Here is a 17,618-nt window from a genome sequence, read left to right as displayed (position 1 = left end):
TAACACTATATAATAAAATTTATAAGTTCATTATGTTCTCCCATTCTTTATATATGAATTGATAAACTGTTTAGAGAAGAAAAACTCAAAAGAAAGCATTAGCTTAATCTAATGATGTCCTGTTTTATTAAATGCCCATAAAAAGGATGCAACTGAAACTTAAGAGAAATAAAGTTGAGATTTTTATAAAAGAACTAAAATATTAACATCACATTAAACGTAGACTTACAGATCATACTAACACCATTTAGAATCAATTTTATATCGTACTTGTATATGTTATATAAGTGAACACTTAAATACTTAACTATATACTTATATATTTACTAAATAAAAAGATGCCATAGTCAAAATACATTTGTTGATGATAAGTCTTATATTGTATTTTAAATAAGATTAGATACTAATATTTGAACTTCTTGTTCACACAATTATGGACCAAACAAGAAAGTCTTCCTGTAACATATTAGAGGAAACCATTATATTCATCAAAGAATAAAAATGTAATGCTTTTCAGTGAGTTTTGTGTTCTATAAAATGTCAATAAAACTGCATTAAAAATTTTTTCTGAGAAGAGTAAGGGCTTGGCTATTTTCATAATAGGTCTGTGTAGAAGAGCAGCATGCCTACTTATGCAAAATTTATTTTCCATACACTCATAAGGCACTGAAAACAGCAGTTCAACATCAAGTGATGGAAAGGAACACGCCATAATGACTGCTCTATACAAGGTAAAAATGCATTTCCATACAAGGAAAAATATATACTACCTTTCTCCACAGAGGTATCAGGTACTGGCTCATGTGACTGCTTTACTGGTGAGGACGCTTTCACAGGGGCTGGAATGGTCAAAGGCAAGGATGGTGGGGCATCTGAGATGTCTGACTCGGAGGACTGAGGATAAACGGTGTCTTCTCCAAGAGAATGCCGATGGAGCTCAACATCCACTACCTACACGATCGGGCAACAACTGGGCTCATGAATCCATCATCAATGTCACAGAAAGCCCCAAACCTGTCTCAAAACATGGTGCTCTAACAGACGTTGCAAATGATTTCTATTCATACTTCAAAGGCAATTTCAATCTCAATAACTAAAGGATTTATCCCAGAATGTAATCTAATCTGGCTTAATAGATCACTCAATGAAACCAATCATAAAATTGGGGAACTTCCATTTAGTGTTTCTGCACCTTAGAACACTCTTTCCCCCAATCTCAGCATGACTGCCTCTTTCTCACCATTAGGTCTCAATCAAATGTCACCTTCTCAGAGAGGCCTTACCTAACCAACCTAGCTAAAGCACCCAACTTGTCCTCCGGCTACTCTCTTCTTTATAGCACTTATTTGTAAGTGAAATTATCTTATTTGCTTTTATATTTACCATATACCTTCTCCCTACTCTCAATACAACCAAGAATAAAACTCCTTGAGAGTAGTAGCTACTCTCATTTGTTCATTTTTGTATCCTCAGTACCTGAACCAGTGCTTAGCATATAGTATGTGCTCAATAAATAACTTCTGGCATAACACAGCACATTTCCCTGAAGAGAGTAAGGTTTAACTTAGCTAATTCTAATCATAATGGCTACTGCTGATATATCATGAATACCAAAAAAGGAGGGGGAGGATGGGGTGGGAAAACAAAGTTGAAGGTCTAATACTTCCTGATTTCAAAATTTATTATTACAAAACTATAGTAATCAAAACAGTGTGGTACTAGCATAAAGACAGACAAATAGACCATCAGAATAGAATACACTCTCACATACATGGTCAAATTATTTTTGACAAGGGTGCCAAGACCACTGATTGGGAAAAGGACAATCTTTTCAACAAATAGTGCTGGGAAAACTGGAGATCCACATGCATTAGAATGAAAGTGGAAGTTTACTTTACACCATATACAAAAATTAACTCAAAATGGATCAAAGACCTAAACATAACACCTAAAACAATAAAACTTAGAAGAAAATATAGGGGCAAAGTGTCATAACACTGAATTTGGAAATGATTTCTTGGATATGATACAAAACGTACAGATAGAAGAAAAAACAGATAAATTAGACTACATCAACATTTAAAACTTCTGTGCATCAAAGGACACGATAATAGAGTGAAAAGGCAACCCACAGAATGGGAGAAAATATCTGCAAATCATATATCTGATAAGAGATTATCTCAAGAATATAGAGACACCTCCTAAAAATCAGCTACAAAAAAACAAACAACCCAATTCAAAAATGGACAAAGGATTTGAATTCACATTTCTCCAAAAAAGATATATAAATGGCTGATAAACACATGAAAAAATGCTCAACATCAATAATTATTACAGAAATGCATACCAAAACCACAAAGAAATACCACCTCACACTCCCTGGATAGTATCAAAAAAACAGAAAACAACAAGCACTGGCAAAGATGTGGAGAAATCGAAACCCTTACACACTGTTGGTGGGAATGTAAAATGATGCAGTTGCTATGGTAAACAGTGTGGTGGTTTCTCAAAAAATTAAAAGTAGAATTACTGTATGATCCAGCAATTCCACTTCTGGGTAAACACCCAAAAGTACTGAACACAGGGACACGAACAGAGAGACCCACATTCTTAGCAGCATTATTCACAATAGCCAAAAGATGGAAGCAACGCAAGTGCTCATTGACAGACAAGTGGTTGAACAAAATATGATGTATACATACAACAGAATGTTACTCAGCCTTTAAAAAGGAAGGAAATTTTTATTCATGCTATAACATGGATGAATCTTGAGAACATTATGCTAAGTGAAATATGGCAGTCACACAAAAAAAAGAATACTGTATGATTCCACTTATGTGTTACCTAGAGTAGTCAAATTCATAGAGACAGAAAATAGAAGAGTGGTTTAGGGGTTACGGGAAGAGCGTGCGTTATTATAAATGGGTAGTTTCAGTTTTCCAAGATGAAGAGTTCTCTGGAGATGAATGGTAGTGACAGCTGCGTGAAAATGTGAATATATTTAACACCACCTAACACTTTAAAATGATTAAAATGGTAAATTTTATGTGTATTTTATCACAATTTAAAAATAAATAAGTAAATAAGGGGGGAGAGAAACTTTTTATAAAATTAAGCGTTCATTTTTTTTCCTAATTAAAAATGAAGATCAATTTTTATTCTACTTGTTTCCAAATAATACTGTAGGAAAATAACCTACCGTCTCTGCTCCAAGAGTCTGCAAGCCAGTATAAGTTCTGTCCAGCTATTGAAAGACAGAAGAGTATTAAGTTTCACTATGCTTACTTATAAAGCTTAGGATACAGTCTTATCTAAAACCCCTTTCACTGCAAGTCTTCATATCATAGGCTCTACTTTTTCATAACATATAAATTCATCATGTCAATAAAAACCCTCAATTTTCTGAGAGAAAAACTGAGTAAAATAAATAAAAACAACCTCAGACATATAGGTAGTTATTATAAAAACAGGCTATAAAAATATACATGCAGTGTGATGACACAATTATATACTTAGGGTATATTTACTAAGCACTTGTGCAAAAAATGAATGAAAATTTAGGCAATATAGGCAATACTAATAACTACCAGTATATTAACTTCATGGATGATTTATTTTAGAGGAGAGAAAGGAGTATAAATTGAGGGAATGTCAAAAATATAAATAAAAAAGTTTACAATTACATACAAAGAGGTTAGGTTCTTATACTTTAATTTATATTTAAAATTAAAATTTTAAAAAAGGATTTGTGGCAGCTTACCATATAAATCTTATACAGGAAGATCAATAGGTAAAAATGGTTAAGTTGGGTAGAAAGGAAAGAAAAGGAAAGGAGAGATGGGGGAAAAAATGAAGCCAGGGATAGGTTAGTAAATAGAAAATTCTAAAGGCTTGCAAGAAGTAGATTTCAGTCTGGCTGAGTTCCTTAGCAGGGAACACAGAGAAGACAACTCAGTCATGAGACCTAGTGTTCATAATAGAAAAGGCAATAGAGGGTAGATTTATAGTAGCACCATGGAACACATCTGGAGTTTTAAACCTTCGCCAACAGGTTGACTGTTAAAAAGATACGAGCAATTTTAAGGCTACATCCATTCTGCATATTCTCCAGAGCACAGATATAACAGTCTCTGTAATCTGCACTGGCCGATGTTTTATTCTTGGGACCACATTTTGAGAGAGACACTGATGAAACAGAACTATTATCAAAATGACAAGAGAAACTGGAAAGAAAGCACAGCGTACAAGAAACGTTACAAGAACAGGTTTTGGCTGAGGAAGAAATGATTTAAGGAGAGACACAAACGTTATCATTAAACATTTTTAGAGTTCTTACAAAAGAAAACAAAGTCCTGTTCTGTACTATTCCAGAAATCAAACTAGGATAAATGAGATCAAGGTTAGAAGGGGGGGCGGGGGAGAAACGGGTAACAGTTTTAGGTAAATTTATGAAAGAAGCTTCTAAAAGTTTATTTACTAAATGGATAAATGGATTGTTTTGGGAATTACTGTGCTCCAGTGATGGTTGAGGAGAGGTTAGGTGACTACCTGTCAGGGATGCAGATATGTGAATTTCATCCCAGAAACTTTAAATTTTATTGAACTCTTAACACTTAGAGTATTTAGTATATAATGTAATTATTACAGTATCAAATATAGATTGTTATGTACTACAGAATTTCAGAATACAGAGGGATTGCTATGGACTTTAATAGCCAGGAAAAGCTACATAGGAACGTGAAGAATGGAAAGAATACACACAGGCATTCGAGGAGGGAAGAGCATAAAAGACTTAAGAGCTGGCCTAAGGCATTTCTGGGACATGAACAGACTGACCTGGCGGGAGTAGGAAGTTCATGCAGGGGATTAGTGTGAGATAATTTAGGGCAAAGTATGTCAAGTCAAAATGTGAAGAGCCTGGAATAGTAGGCAGGGGAGTCTGAACCTGAATAACAGGAATTCAATCAAAGCTTGTCAGAGAGGAACAACATAATGGTTCTCCTGTTTTAGGAAGACTAATCTGATGGCGGTGTACAGAATGGACTGAGGGAAAAAAGACAGATTGGCATTAAAGAAGCTAATCAGGAGACAGAGTATAAGAATAGCCTAGTAAGAGTGGAAAGGGCGAAGGGTAGTCTAAAAGAAAAATTAATGGTCTGCAAGTGAACAAATGTTTAGAACACAGAGGGAAAAATCAAAGATGGTTCTGAGAGTTACCAAAGAAATTGCAGGAAAAATGATACTCCAGAATAAATAAAGATCAGTGGTCACAACAGAGGTGCTTAAGTTCTCAAGGCCAATCAACATGTAATATATAGTAAAATTAAGGAAAATCTGGTAAGAAATACTTTAAAAACTGTCTCAATCATTCACCAGGAACTCTAAGGACAATAAAATATGTATAAAAACTATGTAAACAATTCCCTTTATTTTAGGGATTAGGGTTGGGCCCAGTGCAATATAAGATGGTATGTACAGTGCTTAAAATAAGTTAAGAGGAAAGCAAAACTATTTCAGACCTTCCTCTAAGTAAGTGGGAACATATCCTGCCCCTCCGAACCAAGTGGCTATATGTTCTTTATTTGGTTTCAGTTCTTCTCTGAGGTTATAAGGCAATCTTGTTTTACAGTAATCTCTAGAAAATAACTTAAACATGAAGTTAAGTAGTGCTGTTTACCAACAATGGAGGACAAATCTCAGGCGGCCTTAAGGTTGAAACGGGTACATTTGTGGAACAAAGGGAACAAAACAGGAATTATGAAAATGTACTCAGATTCACTTGGGGGCAATTAATGAGAATAATGTGGTAAATCACAAAGTAAGGGCATTTGGGGAGAAGTTCAATATTAGGATTATATTTTATGGAGAGAAAATGTACATGAGGTTACAACAGAGAGGGATGTGGGGCACTTTAAAAAAATGGTCTGTCTTCCAACTATGAAAGTTAAATGTTTATTATATAAAACTGGAAAAGAAAAACACACACATGCACACACAGAAAAAAGGGGCAGGAGAAACCTCCCACAATGTCATTACTTCAATTACTCCAACTTTTTAGGGTATTTCTTTTGTGTTTTTCCCACCTATTTAAAATCTTGGTTGACCTCATACTATATACATAGTTTTATACTCTATGCTTTTCATTTACTAAAATGGTAGTTTTTCCCATGTATAAAAAACACTTTTTAAAATAAAATTTTTAATGGTTACATAATAAACCATGTGGATATATCAGTTAAGGATTTCAAAAGTATTACAACCTTCCACAGTACTTAATATTTCCTAAAATATGTTCACTTCTATCTTTATCCTTAAAAGATAAATAGACAAGGCTTATTATTTGTGCCTCTTTTTACAGAAAATTAAAATGTGAAGAGTAAAATACAGATTAAAAAGAAAAAGATTTCATTTACTTGTTAGCCCCAGGTAGCACAGTACAAGTGAGCTCTGATCAGAGATTCAAGTCTTCTGATTATCTGACCAGTTCATCTTTTTAAAGAATATACATTCTGCTGTAAAGTGACCCCTTCCCCAACCTTCAGAAGGCAAGTGTTGTAGCAGTAAGCAAAACACACTCAAAAAGATTTATCCTGCTCCCACTATCCGTGGCCACTTCTCTCAGAGGGCTAACCCACCACTTTAAGTGGAGGTGAACAAAGATACTTCAGGGCTTCCCTGGTGGCACAGTGGTTGAGAGTCCACCTGCCGATGCAGGAGACACGGGTTCGTGCCCTGGTCCAGGAATCCCACGTGCCGCGGAGCGGCTAGGCCCGTGAGCCATGGCTGCTGAACCTGTGTGTCCGGAGCCTGTGCTCCGCAACGGGAGGCCACAACGGTGAGAGGCCCGTGTACCACACAAAAAAAAGATACTTCATTTCTGGGGAGCAATGTTTTGTTACAATACCTTCAGATTATGTATGATATCTATCCGCTTGTTCTGGCTGTCCTTAAAGTGTACTTGAACTCTGACAGGAAACTCACCCCAGCCTCTTCTGGTCAAGTGAAAAGGAGGCTCTCTAGGGAAAAGCAGATATTAATGTATTAGTCCATGTTCACTCTCTCATTCTAGAAAGAATAGTTTTCCCATAATGGCTAAGTTAGAACTTCACATGTTTCTAATAATTATTTAGATTTCCTCACTTGATGCTAAATCAATACGCTGAATTTTGCTAAAATGCTAAATCATAAAAAATTCAACTCAAACCTACATTAAGCTTTCAACTACCGAATACTTAGAGCTAAGACACTTATACCATACAATCCAATGTCATTATTTTCCCAGACAGGGAACTAAGGTGATTTGATGGATGTCGCAGTATTAAAGCCAGAATCCTTGATTGCTACTTGATAGACATAGGCTGGGAGGTATGTTCCCTACCCCAAGACAATCATTTATTCCTCCACTCTGGCAAAAACAAAATAAATCATGAATGCCCAATCTGAAAGTGACAATTTATTTGAAACTATCTACTAAGAAGACTTAAATTATATATGACTTTATATAATTTTAGTGAATAGAGAGGAATGTGTGTGAATGCTAATTGGACTAGAGAATTTTCAGCAGTCAAAATGTAATTTGTGAAGAGAATAAAAAGGAAGATTGATGAGAAAAAGACTGGCATGCTGTTGATAATTGGTGTTGGGTACGTGAGGATTCAATATACTCTACTTTGTACTGGGTGGGCCAAAAGGTACGTTCATTTTTTTCAGTAAGATGGCTCCTAGTAGCACTTAGTTGTCTTTAACTTCATTTGAAACAATTTTGTTAGACTGTATGATGACAGCTGTCATATCAGCGTGCGTTTAAAAAAGAACTTATCAAAATGGGTGAATTTTTGTGTAGCCATTTTAATATTGAAGATGGAAGAAAAAAGCAACATTTTTAGCATATTATGCTTTACTATTTCAAGAAAGATAAAAATGCAACTGAAATGCAAAAAAAGATTTGTGCAGTGTATGGAGAAGGTGCTATGACTGATCAAAATGTGTCAAAAGTGGTTTGCAAAAGTTTTACGCTGGAGATTTCTCGCTAGACGATGCTCCACGGTTGCGTAGACCAGTTGAAGTTGACAGGAATCAAATCGAGACATTAATTGAGAACAACCAATGTTATACCACGTGGGAGACAGCCAACATACTCAAAATATCCAAATCAAGCATTGAAAATCATTTGCACCAGCTAGGTTATGTTAATCGCTTTGATGTTTGGGTTCCACATAAGCAAAAAAACCTCTTGACCATATATTTCCCCATGCGATTCTCTACTGAAACATAATGAAAACAGTCTGTTTTTAAAACAAATTGTGACGGGCGATGAAAAGTGGATACTGTACAGTAATGTGGAATGGAAGCTTTGCCTGTGGGGCAAGTGAAATGAACCACCACCAACCACACCAAAGGCCGGTCTTCATCCAAAGAAGGTGATGTTGTGCACATGGCTGGACTAGAAGGGAGTCCTCTATTATGAGCACCTTCTGGAAAACAAAACGATTATTTCCAACAAGTACTGCTCACAATTAGACCAACTGAAAGCAGCACTCGACCAAAAGCGTCCGGAATTAGTCAAAAGAAAATGCATAACCTTCTTCCATCAGGATACCACAGGACCGCATGTTTCTTTGATGACCAGGCAAAAACTGTTACAGCTTGCCTGGGAAGTTCTGATTCATCTGCTGTATTCACGAGACATTGCACCTTTGGATTTCCATTTACTTCAGTCTTTACAGAATTCTCTTAAATGGAAAAAATTTCAATTCCCTGTAAGACTGTAAAAGGCACCTAGAACAGTTCTTTGCTCAAAAACATAAAAAGTTTTGGAAAGATGGAATTATGAAGTTGCCTGAAAACTGGCAGAAGGTAGTGGAACAAAACGGTGAATCCACTGTTCAATAATGTTCTTGGTGAAAATGAAAAATGTGTCTTTTATTTTTACTTAAAAACCAAAGGACCTTTTTAGCCAACCCAATATATGTCTGGAATTTTCCAGAATAAAAAGTTTAAAAATTTAATTGAGACCTTCATGTACTCAAGAATAATATGGTTTAAGTTAATGGAGGAAAGAGAGAATGCTTTAAAATTAAAGTGTTCATTATGAATCAATGGCTTGGAATTCCTATAATGAGAGAGAATGCCAAGATTGCAGGGAGAAAGGAACTTTCAGTGGGATGTGCTTTTGGAAAACTAAGGAGGGACATGAATTCAGTAAGGGCAGAGTCCAAGAACACAACCTGAGAGGAGTCTAGGAACAGATATGAATCATCAGGCACAAAACCAGAGGCTACCAGGAGAGCCCAAAGCAGGAAAAATCCCTGAGTGTGAGAGAAGCCTGGAAAGTAGAGGAAGCAACAGCTGTATTATAAACTAGAGAAAAGAAAGCAAAGAAACACAGTGCCCTGGATGGAAGGAACCAGCTGAGTTAGTAAGAGAAGTAGCCATGATGTCAGCATAGGTTCAGACAGCAATAAAGACAGGCTTGGGGTCAAATGAGAATGCTGACTTGAGACAGCAGCTTGAAAAGGAATCCAAAGCCAGAGATACAGTGGGGCCTACAGACATGGTGGACTTAAGAAGAATAATTAAGGGAAATTCTATTGATGTCAAGTTTAGTCATTTAAATTCCAGTAAAGCTAAGTGGAAGGCCCAAATTCACTTTGCAATATTCGTCAATCTCATGGTTTGTATGCTGAATTTCTCTTACAAAGGATATAGTAAATCAGCTGTGCTCCTCAGTTTGTGTACATAGGCTAAGCTCTAGTGAATGGACAGGAAGGACTGCTGCCAGGGAAGACAGAAGACAGACAAATCAGGAAAAAGGAACAATGCTTTTTAACAGGAAATTCCTCCCTAACCGTATTTTTGGAAACAAAAAAGAAATCCAAGACCTACCAACAGATAAGACAGCTACAGAAATGTTATACTTCAAAAGACATATGTATTTCACACAAAAAGGGGACTGCTTCCCCTAAATAGACTTCTATATTTCTAGATTCCTCATAGAGGGTGAAATGTATCAATAACCAAGAAGACAACCCACAGAATACTAGGCTTTAAAAAACTAGGCTTTAAAATGTCCTAAAAATACAGAATGAAGCACAATTCCTCGCCCAAACAATTCAAATGGGCAACCAGTCTTTTAGGATCACTTCTAGTGACCCAGAATTCATTACTTTAGTAACACTCTGTATCACATTTCTAAAGAGTTCTGTTATAAAAATATTTCATCTTCCTCCTGCATGTTACTTCTAGTATGCCTTCTACAATCACAAATTCCTCCTCCACATGACCTTCAAAAAACTAAAACATTCCACTAAGTTCTCTTCTTTTCAGGGTAAACACATTCTGTTCCTTATAACAGCCGCAGAAGCAAACACTTATATTGTTTACTATGATCCTACCACTGTTCTAAGCCCTTTATATCTATTAACTTATCTAATTTTTAAATCACAATATGAGATATCCCCTCTGAGACACAGTGAGGCTAAATAACTAGCCCAAGGTCATGCAGCAAATAAGTAGTGGATCTGAGATTTAAACTCCAGGGCCCATGCTTATTTTTTTTAATGATACAAATGTTTTGAAGAGGCTCACTAGGACATTCCCTTGGGGGCTGAGCACACTCTAGTCTCTCATGCACCAAGGGCAGGAATATTCTACTGACACAGTACAGTAACCAAGTGTTCTTCATCTCTGCTAACCCTGTATCAAGTCCTGAGCCTGGCATACACTTAGTGACTATCTTGTGCCTAAAAGCAAAGTTTACAGTCACAGCTTTTAAGAAGTTGGCTAAGGAATAACTGAACCAAATGGAAAACAGATGGTCTACAGGAACAGAATCTACTTATGCTCTTCATCAGGTAATGTGCTCTGACGAGCAGATTCAGAGTGCACGATGAAAATACATGTGCTTTGGTCCAGAGATAAAGATTATCCCCAAGTTTCAAGGCAGCTGAAAAGATCTCGCCTACTCATCACGTTCCTTTAGATACCTGACACAAGAACCACCTTAAAAGCCTTGTAAAGAACACAGATTTACAATTAAATCTACGACACATGCTAATGTTCTGTCCTACCTGAAATTTAAAGTTCAGCTCTAAGAAGAATATTTTAAGAATACAGACAGGGCTTCCCTGGTGGCGCAGTGGTTGAGAGTCCGCCTGCTGATGCAGGGGACACGGGTTCGTGCCCCGGTCCGGGAGGATCCCACATGCCGCGGAGCGGCTGGGCCCGTGAGCTATGGCCGCTGAGCCTGCGCGTCCGGAGCCTGTGCTCCGCAACGGGAGAGGCCACAGCAGTGAGAGGCCCGCGTACCGCCAAAATAAAAAGAATACAGACAAACCAGAGTGTGTCAGAGAATATAACCTGGATGGCAGAGGAACAAAAAACAAAGTCACACGAATGACAACTGAAATGTGGATATTTGGCTTGGAGGAGAATAGAAGAGACCTACCAGTTGCTTTCAAAATATTTGAACAGCTACATGGAAAAGGGACTACACTGATTCTGTGTGGTGTTACAAAACTAACGGACGGAAAGTGTACTGTTTAGAAGTTAAAGGAAGTTAGGTCTCTGCTCAATATAATTAAAAACTTCCAAACAAACACAGCCACCTACAAATGGAATAGCTCACATCATGAATTCAATAATTCACTCAACAAGAAATGACATTTACTACATGCTGGACACTGTGCTAGATAGATCACAGGGAGAGAAAGAATTAAGAAAAGGTCCCAAACATCGAGAAGTTCTAAATCTACTAAGGGAGACATACATGTAAATTAATAAGTGTAATAATAAACTTATATACATTACTTGCTATAAAAACACAGAGATGTGGTTGATCATTAACAAATTATTTCTCAGGAGTTTTAAACACCAGAAGCACACAAGCAAGGATCTCTTTTAAAATACTATTTAAAAATCATAACCCAGTAGTTAATAAAGTATGGGAAAGTATGCTCTTGGGAAAGGTATGTAGTAATGGTGCAATTCACAAGCTGTGAAAAACTAACTGGTCAGATATACCACCACAGCCAGTTATGCAATACTGTCAGAGTGGCATGGACTAGACAGAAAATAATTGTCAGAGGCTATTTCCATGATGTGAAGCCTCATAAATTTCAGAAAACAAAGTTCATTTACTATTAACAGAAGATACTACAGATGTATAAGATGAGAAAGAAATTTGAAGAGGAGCTATATGTATGATCTTTTCCTTGGATTTCCTCAGACCGTTACAATACAACCTGATAAGTGTGATTTGCCACCTTTACTGGCAGATTAGTAAAGATTTCTTAATAAATACAACTTCATATATTACTGCATGATATATTCTAAAACTTAAAGGAACTCAGTGTGTTTCACAAATTCCAATTCCTGGGATGAGAACTGAGAAATAAAATATGCATTGATTTGCATCATTAAGTATTTAGGGTTTTATGTAATGAGTTTTTAATCCCATTTTTGATAAATCAGATGTTTATCATCAATACAAAATATGATTAATACATTTTAACTGATTCACATGCTTTATATCAAATAAAATGTTTTCCTAAAACAGTATTTTTGTTGCTGTTTTTACTATATAAAGGAATTTCTTGCTGGTCTGGACATTAAAACATATATATATATGTGTGTATATATATATATATATATATATATTTTTTTTTTTTTGGTACGCGGGCCTCTCACTGTTGTGGCCTCTCTCATTGCAGAGCATAGGCTCCAGACGCGCAGGCTCAGCGGCCATGGCTCACGGGCCCAACCGCTCTACGGCAATGTGGGATCTTCCCAGACTGGGGCACAAACCCGTGTCCCCTACATCGGCAGGCAGACTCTCAACAACTGCATCACCAGGGAAGCCCCCATATATTCTTTTTATTATTTATATTTTTATAGACAAAGTACTTTTTAAACTCATCTACTATTTCTTACCAAACTCACTAAAATATGTGTATTAAAATACCGGACTTATCTGGAGTCAGTATATCTAAACTCAGAAAATACTGTTACTCTGTAAGCTATCTTAAACTATAAAATATTGTTACTATCCCAAGAATTCAAGTAAACAATCATTTACTGTATTTTAACCCCTGTAAGAAAGTAGAGCAAAGAAGGATTCACTGAGAAAGTAACCTGAGTTATGTCTTGAAGCATAAACAGCAGACCTTAAGAAAGACAGTGTGTGCATGTACATATGCATATGTGCATGTGTGTGTAAGTGAAGAAGACAGACAATAGGAAGATGGTATTCCTAGCAAAGAAAACAAGTCTAGGTCACCAGTGGAATTCCAGGTGAGGCTAGATGAGCTGTATCGGGTATTTCTGAAAGATTTCATGAATCAGGTATAGACTGAAACAAAATCACAGACAAGGCCTTCTCAATACTAATGTTTGAGAGCCTAAGAATGTAACTGCTCCTCTATCAAACTCTACCATTAGAAAATAACAGACTATCAACACTTTTCTGAGGTTCTATCCAGTGAAATATGTCAAGAAAATACAGGGAGTTTTATAAACATTAAAAGAAAAAAATCTTGTTTACACTCATTGATTCCCCAGGATAGACAAGACAAAAAGATTCAATATCATAAAAAGTGTGAAAATTAATCACTAATTCAATGCAATTTCAATCCATAACTTGACAGAGATTCTAAACTAATCTGGAACAACATATATACTCAAGAATGACCAAGACAAAAACTGTAGAATAATAATAATCAGGGGAACATACTCTACCGGACATCAGAATATACTATACAGCAAAACAATTAAAATAGTATAGGGACATCCCTGGTGGCACAGTGGTTAAGAACCGCCTGCCAATGCAGGGGACACAGGTTTCAGCCCTGGTCCGGGAAGATCCCACATGCCGCAGAGCAACTAAGCCCATGCGTCACAACTACTAGCCTGCGCTCTAGAGCCCACGAGCCACCACTACTGAGCCCCCACGCCTAGAGCCCGTGCTCCGCGACAAGAGAAGCCACCGCAATGAGAAGCCCACACACCGTACCACAATGAAGAGTGGTCCCAGCTCACCACAACTAGAGAAAGCCCGCACACGGCAACAAAGACCCAACACAGCCAAAAATAAATTAATTAATTAATTTAAAAAAATAGTATAATACTAGTACAGGAATCAAAATCACTAATGGAATCTAGCATCAGATCCATGTTTATGCCAGAATTTAGTGTGTATTAAAGGACAGATCAGCTGGTAACTGATAAATGCATAACTAGCCATATGAAGAAGATAAATGTTCTGTATTAGCTACAAAAAAATCTCATTTCCAGGTATTTGACTTTCTGACCAACAACTCCTATCTTCTGACTCCATTCCTTTGACCCCCACAGAGATTTCCATTTCTTGCCCACACCAGTTTGCACTACCCATCACTGCTCTTATGTAATCTCCTTCTCTCCTTACTCAGCTTAGATTCTATGGTATATCACTACCATAACCTTATTATTAAAGTGAGGTTATCAATGAACTGGGAGACCAGGGTTTTGGACGAATTGTCTATCTGCATGTCAAAGCTCTTAAGAATGAGGGCAAGAGTACTGCTAGAGGGACTTCCCTGGTGGCGCAGTGCTTAAGAATCCGTCTGTCAATGCAGGGGACACAGGATCAAGCCCTGGTCCAGGAAGATCCCACATGCTGCGGAGCAGCTAAGCCCGTGCGCCACAACTACTGAGCCTGCACTCTACAGCCCGCGAGCCACAACTACTGAAGACCATGCGTCTAGAGCCTGTGCTCCACAAGAGAAGCCACCGCAATGAGAAGCCTGCGCACTGCAATGAAGAGTAGCCCCACTCACCGCAACTAGAGAAAGCCCGTGAGCAGCAACAAAGACCCAACGCAGCCAAAAATAAATAAAATAAATATTTAAAAAAAAAAAAGAGCACTGCTAGACAGAAAATCAGTACACCAGGTGCTAAAACTGTTTTTGAAAGAGAGGATTGACTGGGAAATCAGTAGATGCCTGCGACAAGGAGGAGCAGCAGACCTTACAAAGCTTCTAAGGAGCTGAGGTTTTTAGAGAGAAAAAGGGAAAAGGTGGTCTAGAAGCCACAAATATGAGCAAGAAAGACATGCAGCCCATTTTTAGACCCAACGGTACATGCTGTATGAGAGAAAAAAACAGCTGCCACTTGAAAGTTTTCTTGGGAGAAGTGGTGTTCTCAGGAGATAGCCATGTTTTTACTTAAGAGTCAGGAGTGGAGGGAATGTTCTGAAGAAAGCTGAGGATACAGGAGATTTCACTGATAAAGACCCACAACCACTTCCACAATACAGTCATATAATGAATATATATGTGATATGTAACATCACATAAAGATGTAAAGAATACACCTAAATGAAACAAATTTCAGAACAATATATATATTATCATTCCATCTTTGTGAAATAATGACAACAAAGAACCTCAACAACTATACTAGGTTTATATATACAGGAAAAATATCATTAAGGGTTACTTCTGAGAAGGTGAGATCATGGAGAACTTTCAACATTAAATATTTCTGTAATTTCAGAAACTTTATTTAATTCTATTATATTCTGATAATCATAAAAAACAGTAACGTTGTATCTATATAAACAAGTTAAGCTATTTCCAGGAGAGGAGAATCAGCTAATATAATTCATATGGTAACAACCTGACAGAAGGGGATGGTACCTGTTCAGAGAGACAGAAATCTGCAAGACAGAACCACAGCTAAAACTATACTGTGACTAAAAGCCGAAGCTGAGTAAATTATTAATGACACAAGAATTTCAAGGGAGTGTTCTCAAGTTAAATCACTTTCCTTCCACTTCAGTGTATCTGTACTTCTCAGGTTTAATAACTCAAGTGTGCTCACCTAACTTCCACAAGGTCATTTGGTTTATAGCTGGGATGAAGAAAGAACCAAACTTTCTTGACAAAATGATTAATGCTGGGTTCTCTACGAGACCCTCGGACATATACCATCCACTTGTGGGTTGATTGGTCGTTTTCTTCTCTCTTATCAGGAGGTATGTACCTAGAGTAGAGAAAAAAAAAAAACTACTCGAATTCTTTTTTCCTAACAAACCAATTAACTACTACTTAAAACAAGATTAAAAATCAATTACAAGACGAAAATAGGAAAATTTACATATATGTGAAGATTAAGCAACATGCTACTTACCAACAAATAGGTGAAAAAAAAATCAAAAGAGAAATCAAAAAACATCTTGAGACAACTGAAAATGGAAATAAAGCACACCAAAACCTAAGTGATGCAGCAAAAACAGTTCTAAGAAAGAAGTTTACAGTGATAAATGCCTACATTAAGAAAAAAGAAAGACTTCATATACACAATCTAACTTTACACTGTAAGGAACTAGAAAGAAAAAAACAGACTAAGCCCAAAGTTAGTAGAAGGAAGGAAATAACCAAGGTCAGAGTGGAAATAAATTGAGACCAAAAACACAGTAGAAAAGATCAAAGAAACTAAGAGCTGGTTTTTTGAAAAGATAAACAAAATAGACAAAAACCTTTACCCAGACTTACCAAGAAAAGGGGGGGGGGTAATAAATAAATAAAATTATAAATGAAAGTGGAGATGTTACAACTCATACTACACAAATACAAAGGATCATAAGAGACGGAGAACAATTAAACACCAACGAACCAGACAACTTAGAAGTAGTGAATAAATCCTAAAAATACACAGCTCACCCAGACTGAATAGTGAAGAAATAGAAAATCTGAACAGAACAATTACTAATAAGGAGACTGAATTCATAAAAACCTCCCAAAAAAGTACATTCCAGGACCAGATGGCTTTAAAGGGTGAATTCTACCAAACATTTAAAGAATTGGTACCAATCCGATTGAATTAGTAAAAACCTCCCAAAAAAGTACATTCCAGGACCAGATGGCTTTAAAGGGTAAATTCTACCAAACATTTAAAGAATTGGTACCAATCCTCAATCTCTTCCAAAAAACAGAAGGGGAGGGAACACTCAACAAACTTTTTTTTTTTTTTTTTTGTGGTAGGCGGGCCTCTCACTGTTGGGGCCTCTCCCGTTGCGGAGCACAGGCTCCGGACGCGCAGGCTCAGTGGCCGTGGCTCACGGGCCTAGCCGCTCCGCAGCATGTGGGATCTTCCCAGACCGGGGCACGAACCTGTGTCCCCTGCATCGGCAGGCGGACTCTCAACTGCTGCGCCACCAGGGAAGCCCAACAAACTCATTTAACAAAGCCAAAATTACCCTGATATCAAAGCCAAATAAGGATACTACATGGAAATTACAAGCCAGTATCCCTGATAAAAGTAGATGCAAAATTCTTCAACAAAACATTAGTAAACAGAATTCAACAGTACACTGACACATTACTGACCTGAGAGGTAATAATGCGTCTTTTGTTACCCGAGCGTTATTGATTGGAGACGTATCAATAGAGTGTGATACAATTAACATCACAGTGTGAAGTTGTTACAGCTTAAAATTGATCAAGGGTTCATTATACAACTTATGACTGTCATTATCACTCACATTTTGCTCTGTTAGGTTTTTGTCCCAATCTTGTGTATATTATAAATGCAAGTTTATTACCATAAAATTTTCAAAAATGACGCATCACAAATTTTGA

At 37.0% G+C, this 17,618-nt stretch overlaps 1 protein-coding gene across 3 annotated transcripts in view; it reads right to left on the bottom strand.

Annotated features, from left to right (window-relative positions):
* YEATS2 (YEATS domain containing 2) overlaps window positions 1–17,618 on the bottom strand; it is a 109,686-nt gene that overhangs the window by 44,014 nt on the left and 48,054 nt on the right. For all 3 annotated transcript variants that reach the window (XR_014296737.1, XM_082654228.1, XM_082654229.1), the window contains exons 8-11: window positions 15,859–16,020; window positions 6,905–7,016; window positions 3,200–3,244; window positions 771–951 (exon numbers count right to left, since the gene is read on the bottom strand). Coding sequence is in view for 2 of the 3 variants with exons in the window: in XM_082654228.1 (XP_082510354.1) it covers window positions 771–951; window positions 3,200–3,244; window positions 6,905–7,016; window positions 15,859–16,020 (500 nt within the window). In the remaining variant the exon portion in view is untranslated. The remainder of the gene's footprint in view (window positions 1–770; window positions 952–3,199; window positions 3,245–6,904; window positions 7,017–15,858; window positions 16,021–17,618) is intronic.

The sequence above is a fragment of the Grampus griseus genome, assembly GCF_964374135.1.
Source record: "Grampus griseus genome assembly, chromosome: 5".
Lineage (NCBI taxonomy): Eukaryota > Metazoa > Chordata > Mammalia > Artiodactyla > Delphinidae > Grampus > Grampus griseus.
Note: the sequence above shows the minus strand (reverse complement) of the source record. Positions and strands in the feature narration are given on the sequence as shown.